The sequence below is a fragment of the Mercenaria mercenaria genome, unplaced genomic scaffold (assembly GCF_021730395.1).
Source record: "Mercenaria mercenaria strain notata unplaced genomic scaffold, MADL_Memer_1 contig_4434, whole genome shotgun sequence".
NCBI lineage: Eukaryota > Metazoa > Mollusca > Bivalvia > Venerida > Veneridae > Mercenaria > Mercenaria mercenaria.
In genome coordinates, this window is record NW_026462662.1 from 34,219 (window position 1) to 51,636 (window position 17,418).

At 33.3% G+C, this 17,418-nt stretch overlaps 1 protein-coding gene across 1 annotated transcript; it reads left to right on the plus strand.

Moving 5' to 3' along the window:
- The first annotated feature begins 3,902 nt into the window (after positions 1-3,902).
- On the plus strand, positions 3,903-17,399 carry LOC128553879 (multiple epidermal growth factor-like domains protein 10). Its single transcript, XM_053535070.1, has 11 exons — positions 3,903-4,046; positions 8,763-10,010; positions 11,971-12,115; positions 13,233-13,309; positions 13,450-13,737; positions 14,120-14,241; positions 14,836-14,923; positions 15,143-15,201; positions 15,415-15,454; positions 16,791-16,894; positions 17,253-17,399. Exons 1-11 carry the CDS (start codon positions 3,989-3,991, stop codon positions 17,385-17,387), a joined length of 2,364 nt encoding a protein of 787 aa, XP_053391045.1. The 5' UTR covers positions 3,903-3,988; the 3' UTR covers positions 17,388-17,399.
- The last annotated feature ends 19 nt before the right edge of the window (positions 17,400-17,418 follow it).

A 17,418-nucleotide genomic window follows, 5' to 3' on the forward strand; every position in this document is an offset into this window, starting at 1 on the left:
GATCTGGCTTGCAGTGGTAAATGCATCAATATATTACACTCTGTATTTCTTTATAAGATCATAGATCATAAGATCTAGATGTTTATATATCTTCGGTTTCAAAAGCAGTGGATAGAAATAAGAATAAGTTAAAAAATATGAGGCATGAGTTCCTTTGAGATTGCTTTATTTGTCAAAATCTGTCAAACGAGAAAGCTTCGGTCAGAACTTTTTACCATACTACCATCTTCAAAAGCTCAGGGTACATATACTTAATAATTTGAGAAAATATAGCTGTCATTTGGCTTTGCCACAATTCACAAATGGAATATCTGAAATTAAGAAACAGATTCTAATAATATCATTGTCATATCAACTGTAACATCATTTTAAGTGGTAGCCTATAACTGGTATGATGTTTTCCTTCCCAACGAATACCAATTATGTATTCAAACTGTCCATTTTGTCAATACTGTACAATTAGAAGGGCATTTTGACTTACGAACCATATCAATGTCATTGTAAACGGTTATAGATTTTTTTCCGTTTGATTTCGCTGCAAGGGTCATATGAATTAAACAAAATACATTCGGATATGAACAGCGAATTAAAATCTGAAAATGCAGTGTACATTTTAGTACGTCGTTCTTTTAAATACATGCAACGCAGATATTAAGTTAACTGCATAAGGAAAGATTTCAGTATTAGAAAAAAACTGCTAACAGGTAGTTCTGTAGATTAAAAAATGATCAAGCAGTCTATTAAGATAGGGCTCAACCTGGAAGGTCTAAAAATCTTTGCTGCTATATGACGTATGATTGATAAAAATGCCAGGTCCAAGGTATCCAAGGTAGCGTATCTTGGCATATCAACGGGAAGAACTCTTGAGATTCTCAACCCGCAAATGGGTTAAAAAAGGGCGTGCCCGATGTTTGCCTCACGTGTTAACCTGGGAGCAAAATGTCAAAAGAGTCAAATATTCTAAACAAACCCTGAAATATTTCCCAATGTTACAGATACTAACAGTAGATGGTTATATAAACCGCTGCGTCACTTAACAGTGTAATAGGACAGAATCCTTACCACTTTAATTTGTAATTAAATTTAGGTCATTTTCAGTATAGATATCGCCATTTTGGAAGCTCTACCAAATGTTAAGATAATACGTCTTTTATCATTTGTTAAAATTTTACTATTTTCTATTGATATTGGTTAGTGTATTTCTTTCGTCTTAAAACTTGTTTATGCCTTATTTAACCAGTCAATTGTAATATCTTCTACCTCTGACCGCATATATACCGAGACACAATAATGTATCGGTCGGTTAGATACTGCACCTGTAAGGTCAGTATAAGAAAGCCATAGCCGTGACAGAGTCCAATCAACATTCATCCTTAACCTTAACACAGCCACACATATATATTATATATTCGGTTACATTAATATAGAATAAAGTATAATTCTGTAAATATCTCTGAAATATAATTCCCTTTTTCTATTCAGTTTATTAGTAAAATTGAAAATATACGAAATAAAATATATTAGTCCCAATAAATTTCTTAATTGTTTAGTCACAGTGTCCAACTTTCAGTCCCATTGAGTAATAAAGTGTGTTTATGGTTATCCTTACGCCAAGAATTGTTATCACTCGCTGTCCGTCAGTCCGAGATTATGCCGCTATTACAACAACATACAGTGGCTGCGAAAAATAGACCGGAGACTAGTAATTGCAAGAAGAACTAAACATATCGAAAATGTGTTGTAATCCATCTTCATTAATACTAAGAGGTATTGTTGAAAAAATTACAACACCGTCTGGAAATTCACCCAATGGAAAGTTTTTAAGAAACAAAGTACCGAAAGCTGTTTCTAAGGACTGGTTCTTGCGGTCTCCAGTTCATCCATGACATCGCAGCGACTCCTAAAATATCCATCGTTCAAAAGTTTCTGAGAGTTGAAAAATTGGTACAAATCAGTAATCCCGGCCATTCACCAAATTTAAGTCCTTGTCACTTTTTCCTCCTTCCAATGGCTGAGCGCAAATTTTCATCGAGTAAAGCTCTTTGGACCTCGTAATTTCTCTTACTTAACCAAACCACGGGGTGATGACTCTGCAGCGCTCACGTTTTGGATTTATCGTGGAAGTCTCGGGCTAATACTTCGAAGGGATGAACTAAATTTTAATTCCGTACACATGCTGTATACATGTACCATATTCCAGCACGATTGTCTTTATTTTTTAATGACCCTAGTCTAGCGAGCAATGTAGCTAATATAAAATCTGATTTGAATTGGTCGCGAAAAGCGTATTTAAACGTCTGAATTGCATAATAAAAGAATTATATGTACAGTAGGTGAACATATAAGATTGGTAGGCTCATGAGGAAAATATTCAGAAGGCCTTTCAATGCTTTTCTAACAGTCGCCTACGAACCTTATACGAGGGGACTTTTCATGCTCCTGTCTTTCCATGTGCAGCTACCTACACTTAATATACATAAACCAAAATAACATGTTATCGCCTATAAATCAATTTGTTTTTACTTCAAGTGATAACGGCGCTGTACATGCACGCCTTTCTCTCTGTGGTTCCAGTTAAGATACTTGCGCGTATTTCCATTACCGGCAGAATGATTTTCTTTATATATTTTTTGTTTAAATATCGTGCTAGGATGAAAAAGTTTCGCATGTTTTAATATGTCGTCTACATCTACATTAGTATATCATACTATCAGGACGATGCGTAATGATAAAAATTTATATAGAGGAGCTGATAGGTAAATGTGAGACTTGTAAATTGACGATAGATACAAACTACACGCTTATTTATAGTCGAATAAATGACTAAAATATATGCTTTGAATCTGTTTGTACGGTTGTCTAAAATATTACTGTCACTGTTTTGCTTTCGTTACGTAATACATATTTAATGAATGATAATTGTACGAGTCATGTTTTTGTTATAACTGTGTAAAAGCATGAAATACCAACCCTGATAAAATCTTACTTTTGCTAATTTGATAACAGCTCATGTCAGAGGAGTCTCTTCTGTAACAAATGAATGTAATTTTCTTACTTCTTTTTTCGTATTCTTATTTTTACCCATTTAAATGCCTTCTAACATTTGTTATGGAATGGACATATGTTTTGAAAAGTACCCATCTCAACGAGCCACAGCCAACAAAGATACATGTCTTCCTTTGAGACATTAAACATTGGATCAACGTAAAGTATATTAATGTGCATGTGTGGGGAGGGGCATCCATGTACCCATGTCCCCTTAAGTAAATCTGTGAAACAGTATGTGAGTGGATATGTGTAATAATCCTTTGAAGTGTAGAAGCAGTGATATGCTATTTTTCTGTGGTTGACCGAGGTGGAAGCACACTTGCAAATGCGGATAATTCACAAACAAAGTATCAAAATGTATCAGTTACTTTTTATAAAGAAAAAGGTGAAATGCTAACCCCTCAACTCTTCCATCATTTGTATTACACTCCTCCCAAACAGCTTCATTCCATTTATTATAATGAAAAATAAATTGTCCTTATATAATGTTTCAAATATCACTTAATATTATTGACAATGGCGGGGGAAAATGTATTGTATCCAGTTACATCCGCGTGATGAGAGATAAATTTATCAAAATGGATGTAGGGAATGTGCTTCCTTACATGATTTGGGTAATCATTAACATAAGCAGAAAATTAATGCACTTTTTAAATTACAGTACATCTCAATCTGGTTTGTTTAAAATATATTGTACTTGTTGAAATAAAGCGTCATGTAATTATATTCACATTGCACAAAACATGTGCAACAAGTAAATTATTGTAATTGTATGTGACAGCATTTAAAATCTGCACGCGTGAAATTCTACCGCGATATTTACTTCCTAGTTAATTTAAACGGCTAAAATAGAGGTACATATTATGAATCATTCAAAAGAAAATATTTTGTTTTCAGTTCATTTATTTGTGAAACTTCGTTTTACTTACACTGGTAAAATATGTTGTGTCCTGGATATTTTTTATTTTCTGTTTATCTGTTTATATTCCAAAAACAAGGTAAGTGATTTCAGTGTATTACCGCGATTTGATGAGGACCCTCTTGTAAGTTAACGTATTCAGTTTCAAGCGTATGTGTAAGCATAGGGTAAAAACAGAATGGATTTGTTTTTATTACCTGCGGAATGCAACAAGTAGTATAGCACATGGGGACTGGGTGATTTCACGTGACTTTTTACCGATATGCGATTGGCTTATCGCATTTATGGAACGCCGTTTTTGCAATATAGCTAGCACTCTATATGATATATAGAGAAATGTTTGTGACCTGAATTCCTCATTAGTTATTTCATATAACTTATTCAAACTTTCAGCAATGTTCAATATTGATACCTTGTTGTGCATAAGGGTTTTTATGTTAATTGCTCTTCAATTTCCTAGATTATGGTCCTGTGTTGTCAAGCAAGTCCAGATGAAGGCATGAATCACATTTTTGAAAGCTCTAGTAAAGTATTTCAATAGTCAAGGAATGCGACCAGCTGAGCTAAAAGTTATGTTATACAAGAAAGAGAAATATAGTTATTGTTGCTCAAAACAATAACTTTCAGAATTAAGAAATACATAGTTCATATATCTTCTTGTAAATCATGTAGAATGGAGTAATATTTCTTACATTAAAGCGTAATGGTATAATAAAAAACAAAACAAGCACGTTATTCACCCATAAGTTACTATCAACAATTTCTGGTCTGTATAGCTTCTGGCCGCAGGGAATCTTTCGACTTGTATTTTCTATTTGATTTGAACCTAAGACACACAGGAGCAGGAATGAGTCCCTGTCTTACCGTCAAAATATCACTGAATGTAAATGTTCCATTATGTGTCGCGATCTCGCTCAAATGTTAACATTTCAAAGTATTACCCTTTTGTTTTGATATTAAAAAAGAAGCCTATATATAATGTAACCAAATAAGTCAGATAAGAGACATTTATATATAACTATTTGTTTGGAATCAAAAACGTTTTACATACTGAATGTATGCGTTTTACTAAATGACATGTATTATCTCAGTGGTATCCTTTCATGACCGGAAGCCACTGGTCAATAGTTAGTTAATTAATATTAATGTAAGAAATAGTTTCTGAAAATATCATAGTTTTACTTGTCCGGTAATTATATAGGCATTTATGCCAATCTATTAATACTATAAATGGGACTTTAAAACATAGTACTATTGTTGACTAGAACTAGTGTATTTGTCATTTAAAAATATCAATAGTAAATTGCAATCCATAATAATGGGTTCTCCACAAATAAGTTTTTATATTGAAAGTTGTTTTCTGTTACGCAATAGATCGTGCATTTGAGTTGGAAATACACTTGTTTGAATATATATACCAAGCCGTATGAACAATTCGTGTTTATCCCAAACGTGGTTATTATTGCAAGTACCTAATATTTAGCGGGCATACATTTTCATATCATGATAATTTGATTTTGCTGTAGTGGGTAGATGAAAATGTCACATATCGGGTATACATGTAAAGAATACAATTTTGGATGACCATGTGATATATGAATTTTTATTTAAAATGTATTGCACCATTCTACGGAAATAACGGAATGCACACTCCCCTTTCTTGTGTCATCTTTGGTATATGAATACATGTCCTGGTTCATTTTGCAAAAGGTGATTCAAAAAATGTTCAGAATTATAGAGGAATAACACTTGTAAGTTGTTCACGACAATTTTAAATAAAAGAATAGAAAAAAAAATGTGAAAATAACAATGTCATTTCTGATGCGCAATTCGGCTTCAGAAAAGGCAAATCTACTGTAGATGCTATATTTATTTTGCATTCCGTTACACAACATTATTTGAATAACAATCAATGTTTATATGTTGGATTTATTGATTTGAAATCCTGTTTTGATAGCATAAATAGAAACTGTTTGTAGCTTAAATTATATAGAAATGGTATCCAAGGTAAAATTTTACGCGTTATTACGCTTTTTCAGATTTCTTCAGCTATGCAGTCGGATTGCGTCAAGGGGAGGTAATTTTGCCTCTGCTCTTTTCTTTATTTGTTGAAGACTTAGAACTACATTTGCAAAGTAATATTGATTCTGGTTTGCTTTTTGATGATATTGTTTTAATTTTATTGCTATTTGCTGATGATATAGCAATTCTGGGAAAATCACCTGAAGACCTACAAAACAGCCGAGATAGTTTGTCTGATTATTGTTCTCTCTGGGGTTATGAAGTTAATACCCATAAAACTAAAGTAATGGTATTTAGAAAAAGAGGCAATATTCTTGCAAATGAAAAGTGCTTATATAAGGGTGAGTCTTTAGAAACTGTAGATAATTTTAACTATCTCGGTACCATTTTCAACAATACTGGTAATTTTTCAATGAATCTAGAACATCTAACAGGCAAATCACTAAAAGCGTTGAAAGTACTGATGCTCAATTGTAAAAAGTATGATGTAAAACCTAAACTCCGATGCCAATTATTTGATTCTTTTGTCGGCTCTATCTTAAATCATTCTGCTGAGGTTTGGAGCTAAATCTAAAGAAATGGAGCGTATTCACCTCAAATTTTGTAAAAGTATTCTTAAGGTTAGATTAAGCACATGTAATGCTGGAGTGTATGGTGAATTAGGGAGATATCCTCTGTATATTTCTCGATATGTTAGGGTAATTAGATATTGGTGTAAGTTGTTAAGTACAGACAATATTATACTGAAAATGATTTATGAGCAAAATGTTTCTGACTGCTCTAAAGGCTGTAAAAATTGGATATCAAATGTTAAAAGATTGTTAGACAAGTATGGATTTTCTGACTGTTTTATATATGGTGATAAGATAGATTATAAAACATTCCCTAATATATTTAAACATAGATTAATTGATAATTACATGCAAGACTGGCATAACTCCATTCAAAACAGCAAAGTGTTAGAACTTTACTTACAATATAAAACAAGTTTGTCATATGAAAATTATCTTGATATTTTACCAGGTAACTTAGGATTTTACATTTCTAGATTAAGACTATCCGCCCATTCTCTCAGAATACAGACCTGTCGTTTTAATAGAAATAGACTGCCACGAAATGAAAGACATTGCCAATGTTGTAATACCCATGATATCGAATATGATTACCACTTTATTTTAATTTGTCCTTGTTACAGGAATTTACGTAAGAAATATATAAAGAAATACTTTTATATAAGACCATCGATGTTCAAATTTATTCAGCTGTTGCAAACTACTAACAAATCTCTATTATACAAATTTGCAAAATACATGTATGTTAAAGAAAGTTTAGAAATTAGAAATACTATCATAAATGTCTAGTAAACTATGATCTATGATCATCCTCTATGTAAACTGTTTTTTATTATAATTTATCATACAGTTACACGTGATGTTATATTATATGTAATGTAAATGTGAAGTTTATATTGATGATGTACTATGTACAAATCTAATAAAATATATGTTCTGTTCTGTTCTGTTCATTTTGCAATTATTGGTAGTTTATATAGGAAACTATTCTTAATTGTCTTTTAATTCCGAATCATTGTATATGTGTCATTTGAAATTTTTAGTATATATTTACCATACCATGTATTCAATCAATCAATCAATCAATCAATCAGTTTAATCACATTTACACTCGATGCGATAAGTTTACCCTGGAGAAAAGCACGGAAGAAAAAAAACACTTTTACCTCGGCTTTTCTTACATTTTAATGTCACGTTTTGTTAAAAATAGATAAATTGCTTCTTACAGTTACGATGTGGGTTTCCAACCTTTATGCTATTGCTAATCAGACTTATGTAGCAAAGTTGACAACACCCGAGAATTGCTATAAATTGTAACTCTCAACTTGTTTTCATGTTACTCAGTTTTACAACGGACAATGTATGATAATTTGAGTTTGATGGTCAGATTCTTGACTTTTTTTTTTCAAAGAAAATTTATTATCAACATGTTAATTTCTGTAACCCAGTCACCCCCAACGCCCTGGTCACAAACCCTACCACTCCCAACCCTCCACCCCACATTTTTTTTTTTTTTTTAACGAATACTTATCACCATGTCAAGTTTTACCCTCCCCCACCTCGCCCCTCCGCACAGTCAGCCCACCACACCCTAATAAAGACTTCTTTTTATTTATTTTTTTTATTTTTGATCAATATTTATTAATCTGTAGTCACCACCCACGTTCTAAACTTCTTACTTGATTGTTCTTTATTTAAGACATCTGTTTTTTCAAATTCACAATTTGCTTCTTAGTACATCCTTAACTTATTGCCGGATATATTTCTTTGCTATTCCTCACCACAAACTCGTTCGGCGGGGGATTCCAATTCATCGAATTTGCTTGTCTAAAGACTTTTGTTTAAAGAAAAACCTTAATATCAGATAAATGGCCTTTGTCTTGAAGGTCAGTTTTGAAGTAAACATCAGACTAAACAATTTAATGTTAGTATATCCACGTTTAAAATGATTTCATTCATTACATGTACGCGCAATGATTATTAAAACTATCGATACATGTATTTGACAACATTTGACGTGCGTTTTGGGTAAATATAAATCTTAAATAAACATCAATAATCTTACGATATGACTACTTTGCAGTTTTGTGATTACAATAGGATAGTATATATATAAACATTTTGTAAACAATTTTGTTTTGTTTGTCGTGTTTGTTATAACCTGTGGTGAGTTAACAGTAAAAACTTGTTCAAAAATTTAGTTTTAGGGTCATGTCCACAAAACTGTGCGGGATGCTCTAACGGCGACGAATGTGACAAATGCAACCCCGGCTACTTGTTAAAAGAGGACAACTTCTGTTACAATTGTCCTGATAATTGTGAACATTGTACAAACGGTTCACAATGTACAAAATGCAAGTCGGCATTCTGGGATATACGGCCTTACATGAATTGTGGGTCTAACTGTAGTAGAACCTGTACTTTGAGCGGATGCAATGATACAACAGGACACTGCTTTGGGTGTCATCCAGGCTTTTATGGAGTTACCTGCGCTCGTAGTTGTGACCTTTGTATTGACAAATCGTGTAATAATCACAAATGTACAACCGGATGTATGGATGGATACTATGAGGATGCAGAATTTGAATTTGAATGCAAAAAATGTCATAATAACTGCTTGTCATGTGTAAGTAAATCCAACTGTACACTGTGTGAAATGGGCTACTATATTTTTAGCTTTACACATTCTGGTATTAACTTCTGTCATGCATGCGATCCGCCATGTGAAGAATGTATAAGCTCCACTGAATGTGTCTGCAAGTCGGGAAAATACGGACCTACTTGCAGTAAAAGCTGCAATATTTCAAACTGTAAGAATTGCACCGATGTTGGCAGTGTTGTAAAGTGTACAGAATGTATAAGCGGATACAAAAGTATGAACGGATCCTGTATTCATGGAACAAATCTTTGTTCGCAGTATTGTTTAAATGGTTGTGATATCAACCAAAATTGTTTAGATGGTTGTCAAGATGGCTGGACAGGCAAGAAATGTACAGAGAAGTGTTCTTACCAGTGTAGAAAATGCGACCAGAATGATGCAAATATTTGCAAAATATGCGATGGAGACTTTTATACAGCAACTTGCACGCTCCCTTGTAGTTTACATTGCTCGGCTTTACCAGGTTCCCCGAAATGCAATATAAATAACGGAATATGTTTAAATGGATGTGATAATGGATACTGGGGTGTTAACTGCGACAACAGATGTTATGAAGGTTGCAACTCAGACACATGTAACCAGTCAGACGGTTTCTGTGACAACTGTACTCGCACGCATTACGGGCACGCTTGTCAAAATAGATGTAGTGAACATTGTGTTGATAACGATGCCTCATCTGCAGTTTGTTATAAATTAAATGGGACATGTTTGTACGGATGTCAAGATGGATACGGAGGCAAAACATGTGAAGATGAACTTTCAGTCAGTACGATGGTGTCATTATCAAAAGGTAAGCTCAAAACAATTATAGAAACTATGTTATTTAATAGCGGGCTCGAAAATAACATTTTTTTCGCATCAATGAAACTTGTGTTTTGCTGCTCAAGTGTAGTTATTTTTTCCGTTAATGTATATTCCCTACTCTTCTATTTGCCATTTTGCCAATAGTCCTGTGCGAAATAAGACGTTCAATGGGGCACATTTCAAATTATTTATTAATGTGTGGTAGGACAAATGGCATCTAGAATGGGACAGTCTAGATAATACAGTTTTAAAGATAACCTAGATTTTACAAAATAGAATAAAGTTGAAAACCTCAAGTCACCAAACACGATATTAATTAAAATATTTTGATACAGGCTCGGTTTTTCAATAAGTCAGGTTTCAAAAAAAAAAAAAAAAAAAAAATGATGTCTACGTTTTTATATGACATTTTTTGACTCTAGATAATACAGTTTCAAGCTTAGTCTTAATTATTTTTATACAGACAAACATTCTGACAAGATTTCAAATATATTGTGAAACATAATGGTAAGAGTGTTAATTTCCCGTTACAGCTTCTTTTTGTTGTGGGCCTACTTTGCAATGTGTAACTCTGAGGCTGTGTTTGTGGTGCTCTGAGCTTCCGAAAAATCTACCATTATCAACTTTTGTTTCATCCTATACCGAAAATTTATTCAGACACAAATTCTGACAATGTTTCATTACGATTCGGCTTAAATTGTGACCTGTAGAGTTGTAAAGATGGAATTGTGGACGACGGACGACTGTCCTGTCATAATGGCTAAACTTAAGCACTTTATGCAAAAATCGTCCTTGCAGTTCAAACTCAACTTTCTCTTTATTTTGAAATCTCTATTGTCCTGCAAAGAAATGAGTAAACTTTGTTATTATTTCTATTTTTTATATGTTTGAGACCAAGATGTGCAATTCTGGGGACAATGGAATAAATGCATAGTTGTCACATATTTGTCGTTGCTTCTGTAAATTCATATTGCAGTATTTAATGTTTGATTCCAATACACTTTTTACAGAAGTATGTTAATCTTATTTGTTATTGTCGACTTATATATTTTTTCTTCCAATTATGTTCTTATTTTGATTTTAATTATTTTGAATAATGGTGTTAAAGCAATGAAAAGTTTTGCCCTCTTGTTGTAGCAGTGAATCAATTCGCTGTCATTCATCTGAGGCTTCTCAGTATCTGACGGAGTTAGTCCGTCCAATATTTTGTCAGCATTATTTAAAAAAAATCAAGGACACAACCCCTTGAAGGTAGTTATGAAAAGTAGTTCAAAGTACATAAAGACAAACCTAGGTTCAAGTGTACAAGCAAAGGAACAATGCCAGAAGTGAAGGTCATGTATTTGAGCCTTGGATTTGTGTCTATTCTTAACCCCATCAAGATTATGGTCTTCGCATTATATTATCTACAACCGAAATAAAATAATTATGACATGTGCCGGAATAATCTTACATGGCTTATTTCCTTCGTGCCTTTAAATTTCCTACATTCAAAAAGGTTACACGGACCAATCGAACATATTGCACATTTGAAATATTGTCTTCAAAATTTCAAAATCTAGTAATGGTGACCATGATTGTGATCGGAATGACCCCGCATGGTTCGTTCCTAATTACAGATAACATCACAGTTCTTCTTTTTTTATAGATTTTAACGTGTCGCGTAGCGGTCGTAAAAGAAGTTTCCCCATACTTACTCTCAAAGGTGTTATTATAGTTGTCCTTAAAATCATTCATCCAGTTTATCTGCATAAAAGAAATCCCCTAAAGCTGGTGCCACGGGGCGTAATGGGTAAAGCACATTTTTTAACCATTTATGAACTAACTCAGTCAAATCAAATTTGCTGTTCTTTTGCATTTTTGATCGTCTTACTAATTTTATATTCAGATTTTAGTCTGTTTATATAATTCTAATCTTGATCGTGTTCATCCTATTATTAATACAGTGCCAAATGTTCCGACAACAGCAAAAACTGAAATAACAGGGATCACTGAGCAGCAACGTTATATAATAGTAATCGGTGCCGGAGCAGGTGGAGGACTACTTGTCGTTCTCATTGTAGTCGTTATAGTTGTGTGCATTGTTAGAAGGTAAACTTATAATTAGATAATAAAATGATAAAATGTTTTTAGTGAATGTATAAGTAAGATCAGTTTATACGTTGAGCATTGTTATGTTGCATTTTAGCAGAAAAACACACTGTAGAAATACGATCAAATAAATACTACATGATGTTTGATTGTATTTCAAGATAATTTATTTTTCTTAAATTAAAACGAAATGTTTAAATCTTAGCATTACTTGAAAAACTAACTCATTCTGATTTTTTGTCAGCGGTGCTGCACGTTTTATTTACTTTTGATTTACATATTTATAGATACCATCAAAGTGTTTGTGAATTATTTTGCTTTGCTGCGTCCTTTGTTTCGAACAACATTCATATGTGTCGTGTAGTGGCCGTAAAAGTCACCATGCATATCACCTGAGTCTTGTTATTATACTTGGAGTTTTAACAATTTTACTTTTAATTTACAAAATATTTCCGCTTATTATAATAATAAGCCAGTGGTAGATTGCGTAAGTGATGTTGCACGTTATATTAATTCTCCTGACTAGACGAGACCTCAGCGCCGAGTGGTTAAGGTCGCTGACTTGAAATCACTTGCCCCCGTCAGAGATCTGGGTTCGAGCCTAACTCGGGACGTTGAATTTTTCACGTGAGAAAAAAATCTGTAGTACTATTTTATGAAAGAAAAAGACATACCGTATTTTCTTGATTGGAAGGTTCAATTTCAAAGAGTTCTTCAAAAATATTCCGTGACACTGTAATAACATTTTGACTTTGTAAACATGTGTATCTTATCTAGTTAGATACGCAAAATTTCGCGAATAAGGTCAGTCATACACTATTGCAAAATATACCAAGAGAACAAATAACTGTTTTGACCAGTCTTTATCCTTATTAATAATTGAATAGATGACCACAATTTTCGTCAGCTTTGTGTTTCAAAGCTATTGTAACTGTATTGACATATAACGAAGCAGATGCATTTGTTTCGCGCTATTGCGACGAGTTCAATATACTTTGTTAAAGGGTTTTTAAGAAATGTTGCAGATATTTTCCGTTTCAACTTTAAGACGTTGTGTGAATAACGAAAAATGTCATAATAATTAAGATCTGTTCCATATTGTTTATGATAATTTTAGACAACGAAGGAAAGGCAGTGATTCACCTGGTGACGATAATGGTCAGTTCAACAGACAACGCCCGTTCACCGATTCAGGTAAAGAAATACATTTAACTTCTGTGACTTTTACAATTTTTCAAAAATGAAATAACTCAAATTTAAATTTAGTAAAAGTAAATTGACAACGGTAAACTGGACTCTTGTGAATGTTTTTACATATCCGTTTTCCTCCTCAGACAACTTGTATGCACAACCAAACAAGCCAAGAAAAGAACAAAATGAAGATTACATTTACGCTCAGCCAAACAAACCAAAGAAAAGCTTACACCACAAGAAGGAAGAAATCAGTGTACCACAAAAGGCGTATGGCAATGTTGTAATTGATCTTGATACCGAAGTAGATAGAAATGAAGGCAGAGATGGTTATCATATTGCTGCAGATGAAGCAGTTTCAGAGGAAACTGATGTAGATGCAGTTTTGCTGGAAAATATTGATGATGAGCCTAAAAGCATCGTAGTAACAGGTAACATATCTCTCACCTAACACTATCCATGTTTTCAGTTATTTCTTCTTTTTAAACTGGAAGCTAGTCATAATTTTCAATTATAAATAAATACCAAGATGGGACCCTACTCTACAATATCTGCGGATGCTTCTTAATTCATTTTTTTGGTACTTGAGCATGCCGACATGTTGAGTTTGGTTCAACCCGGAGCTTGGGGTCGTGGATAGAAGCACATATTTTGATTTGCCATGAATAGGCCAAGCCTACAACAATTTCGTGTTTTTCATGTTGTTGGGCGACCTTTGACATTTTCTTCATTTTCTTTATTTTAACACATGTTATTATCAATTGACATGTTTTGCAGAAAAGTGTATGACTTCTACTTTTACTTTTTCTATAGATGTGAACATTCCTGATTCGGATACGTATTATAATATGGCTGGCTTAATGAGGAGTCGAGTTCTAATCTCAAAACTATTTGAGTACATGAAGAACAAAACGGATTTTGAAAATGAATTTGAGGTAACGTCTTTTTGGCAGATCAGTTTTTGTTTCAAGTTATTTGTTCTTAGAACGTCTCTACTTTTTCTTTGCCATTTGTCAAGTAAAAATTGGAAAATGGAAATAATTTATTGGACTTATTATACTTCTAATGGAATATACGACCGCTATTCCACACACGTGTTTTCTGTAAGCTGTTGCATAATGTAAGGTTATTGAAATTGACTATTCAAGAGTTCATTGAATACTAGATAATCTATTAATCTTTTTAAAAGCGTACGCTAGTGTTCTTTTTATATGAGATGAGCGAAAATCTTCCCAATAACAGAATTTCTTCAAACTTTGGATGTTGAGGATAATCATCTAAAAACAAAAATATGCAATAAAAGTAAAAGGTCACCAGTATTGGAAAAGAGTTATCTGCCCTTGAAAACTGGTGACCTTTGACTACATGTATTATTGGAAAAAGTTTGCCCATCTCATATACAGAGACTCTAGCGTACGCCTTTAAATATTTAGACACCTCTTTTGTATCTGGGCCTAGAATCTGATAAAGACGTTGTTTAGAGTACTTTGTAATGCGTGTTTTCATTGCTATCATAATGATGTTTACAGAAATTGCCAAAAGGTTTGACTAGAACTTGCAATGAAGCACTGAAGCCTCATAACCTGGTCAAAAATAGATACAACGGTATATATGCATGTAAGTGTATATGGTGTTTTCTTGCCAAAACAAAAATTGAATTAGATTACATGTATATTTACTAATTGGAATGATTACAAAGTTATTTTGTAAATGTTCTTTTATATATATTTGTCTGTATGCTTCGCACCTTGGACCCAGTCAATACTTTAAAATAAACATAACCTATAAACAGTTGTTGACTTGACTTCAGACTAACGCCGACTTATTTGTTTCTAGATGATGCTACACGTGTCGTTCTACGTAGTAAGAATTTTATCAACGCGAATTATGTTGACGTAAGTAAATGTTTTTCAGTTGTTAACGAAGAAATATAAAGCGAGGCGATTTTATTTTTATTGGATTGTGTTCATTGGCATGAAAAAGCGATTCTGTCATTCAACGTTAGTTTTTTATCTGTGTAGATGGGTTGGAAATAGTTTATTTCACTATATTCACATTTTTAATTACAAACTGTTACTTTAGATCGTTGATGGTATGTATATTTTCAGGGTCAAGGTCAGTCACACATCTCTTACATTGCATCTCTTGGTAAGTTTGTGATGTGTACATTAAAGACACTTGCTGCAGTTTCTTGTGTGAGAGATGGGGCAAATAATTCCCAATAATAGAATTTGTTCAAACTTTTTATATGAACACAGTTTCATGTTAGAAACAGATAAAAGCAAAAAAACAAACATAGGTCACCGTGTGTTTAGGAGTTATCTGTCCTAAAATTAGATTGTTCTTCAAATTTTGATATTCAATGGCAGATAACTCCTGAACAAGCATGATATCCTTCAATTTGTTTTCACAATTCTGTTCCAAATATGACAATGTGTTCATATACAATGTTTGAACAAATTCTATCATTGGGAATTCTTTACCCAAAACTGCAGCATACGCCCTTGAACATTTTTATATTTGTATTGTGAAATTTTGATACGCTGTCCAATCATTGTATTCTTTACACTGCAAAAGAACATAATTATTATTGTACAATGCTTGTTTAAATAATACTTATTTTTTCTGTTATATTAGTTAGAGCCATACACTGTCCTTTTATCTTTCAATTAAATGAGAAGCTGTACAAATTTCAGCTATTGCTCATAATATAAAATTTAGAAAATCATCATTTAAAACTCATCAGAAGATAATAGGTAAGGGCAGCTTCTCGGAAGCACAGAGCACTAACAACACAGCCCCAGAGCCACGCATTTACATAGTAGGCCCACAACAAAAAGAAGCTACATAATGGAAAAATATTTCAGACGGGTTGCTTCAAACATCCAACAAGTACATATTAATATAAGCTAAATATTGATAAAGGGGAAGGAAATGGTAAGGGGCGAAATGGGGTCGAGGGTGGGGGAGAAATCCGAATGGGAAAGTTGAACAAGGACGAATATACAAAGGAATGCCATGTTCTTTAAAAGCAGTCGCACTACAACGTAAACCACAATAGCGCAGACACTCATGTACCAAAGATAAACATACAACGACGATCAACTGAATAACATAGAAAAACGAACAAGCAACACATAAGAAAACAGTTATAGACTCACAAGCTTACAACGCACCCTCACAAGTAGGAAAAAACAATCAAGTACCGTCTTGGGATTCGGCTGCCAAAACAAAGAGGAGGCACGAAAACTTACTAAAATTAAGGGGGGAGGGGATGCAAAAAGTAGCGTAAATGCAAAGGAAAGGAAAGGGCAAAAGGGGGAGTGGGGCGGAGGAAAAACGCTTTCAACAAACAAGAAAACATACGCAACAAACAATACAAGACAGACAAAACAACCTGTTGAAAATCTTATGTTTATGTTTTTTCATTTATTGCTTATTTAACTGTAAATAAATCAGATGGTATTGTTTTGAATATCATTAGGTCCTACTGCAACCACTATGAACAATTTTGAAACATTTTGGGAGATGGTTTGGCAAGAGAATTCAAATAAAATTGTTATGTTGACGAATTTGGAGGAGTCTAAGGTACCGTTGTTTATATTTGTATATATGCATGATTTTAGTATTAAAATTTTAGAAGATTATTTTATACGTGCAAATAGATTTTTTTTTCACAACAACGTTTAAACCTAGAACTCTTTGATTCTGTGACAGTGCTGACTTGTAAGTAGCTTACTTCTTCCACCCCTCACGTAGTAGGCTTTCGTGTGGCTGTCTGTTGAAACATATTCACTAAATATCACTACTATAACTACTGGTTCAATTTCCAAAAAACTTTAGGCAATTTTGCGGGTTCTTATTATTGATAACATTCAAATTGCAATTATAGTATAGGTGCCGACATTTAGATATTATACATATATTGTTAGGTTTCTATTTTTAGAAAATGAAGTGCGAAAAATACTGGCCAAACAGAAGAAGTCACAATATCTATGGAAATTTTACAGTGACTTCCATTGCTGAGAAGGTGTTTTCGAACTTTGTCGTTCGAGAGTTTACCGTAGATCAGGTGATGTAAAGTGATTATAAATGTCTGTACAATCTCCAGA

What these genes read in the sequence shown, in the direction of transcription:
- LOC128553879 (XM_053535070.1), top strand. Translation starts at nt 3,989, where the DNA reads ATGTTGTGTCCTGGATATTTTTTATTTTCTGTTTATCTGTTTATATTC. An exon ending in ATTTTGAAAATGAATTTGAG is followed by an intron (nt 14,242 to 14,835) that starts GTAACGTCTTTT and finishes TGATGTTTACAG; the next exon opens with AAATTGCCAAAAGGTTTGAC. An exon ending in CGAATTTGGAGGAGTCTAAG is followed by an intron (nt 16,895 to 17,252) that starts GTACCGTTGTTT and finishes TTCTATTTTTAG; the next exon opens with AAAATGAAGTGCGAAAAATA.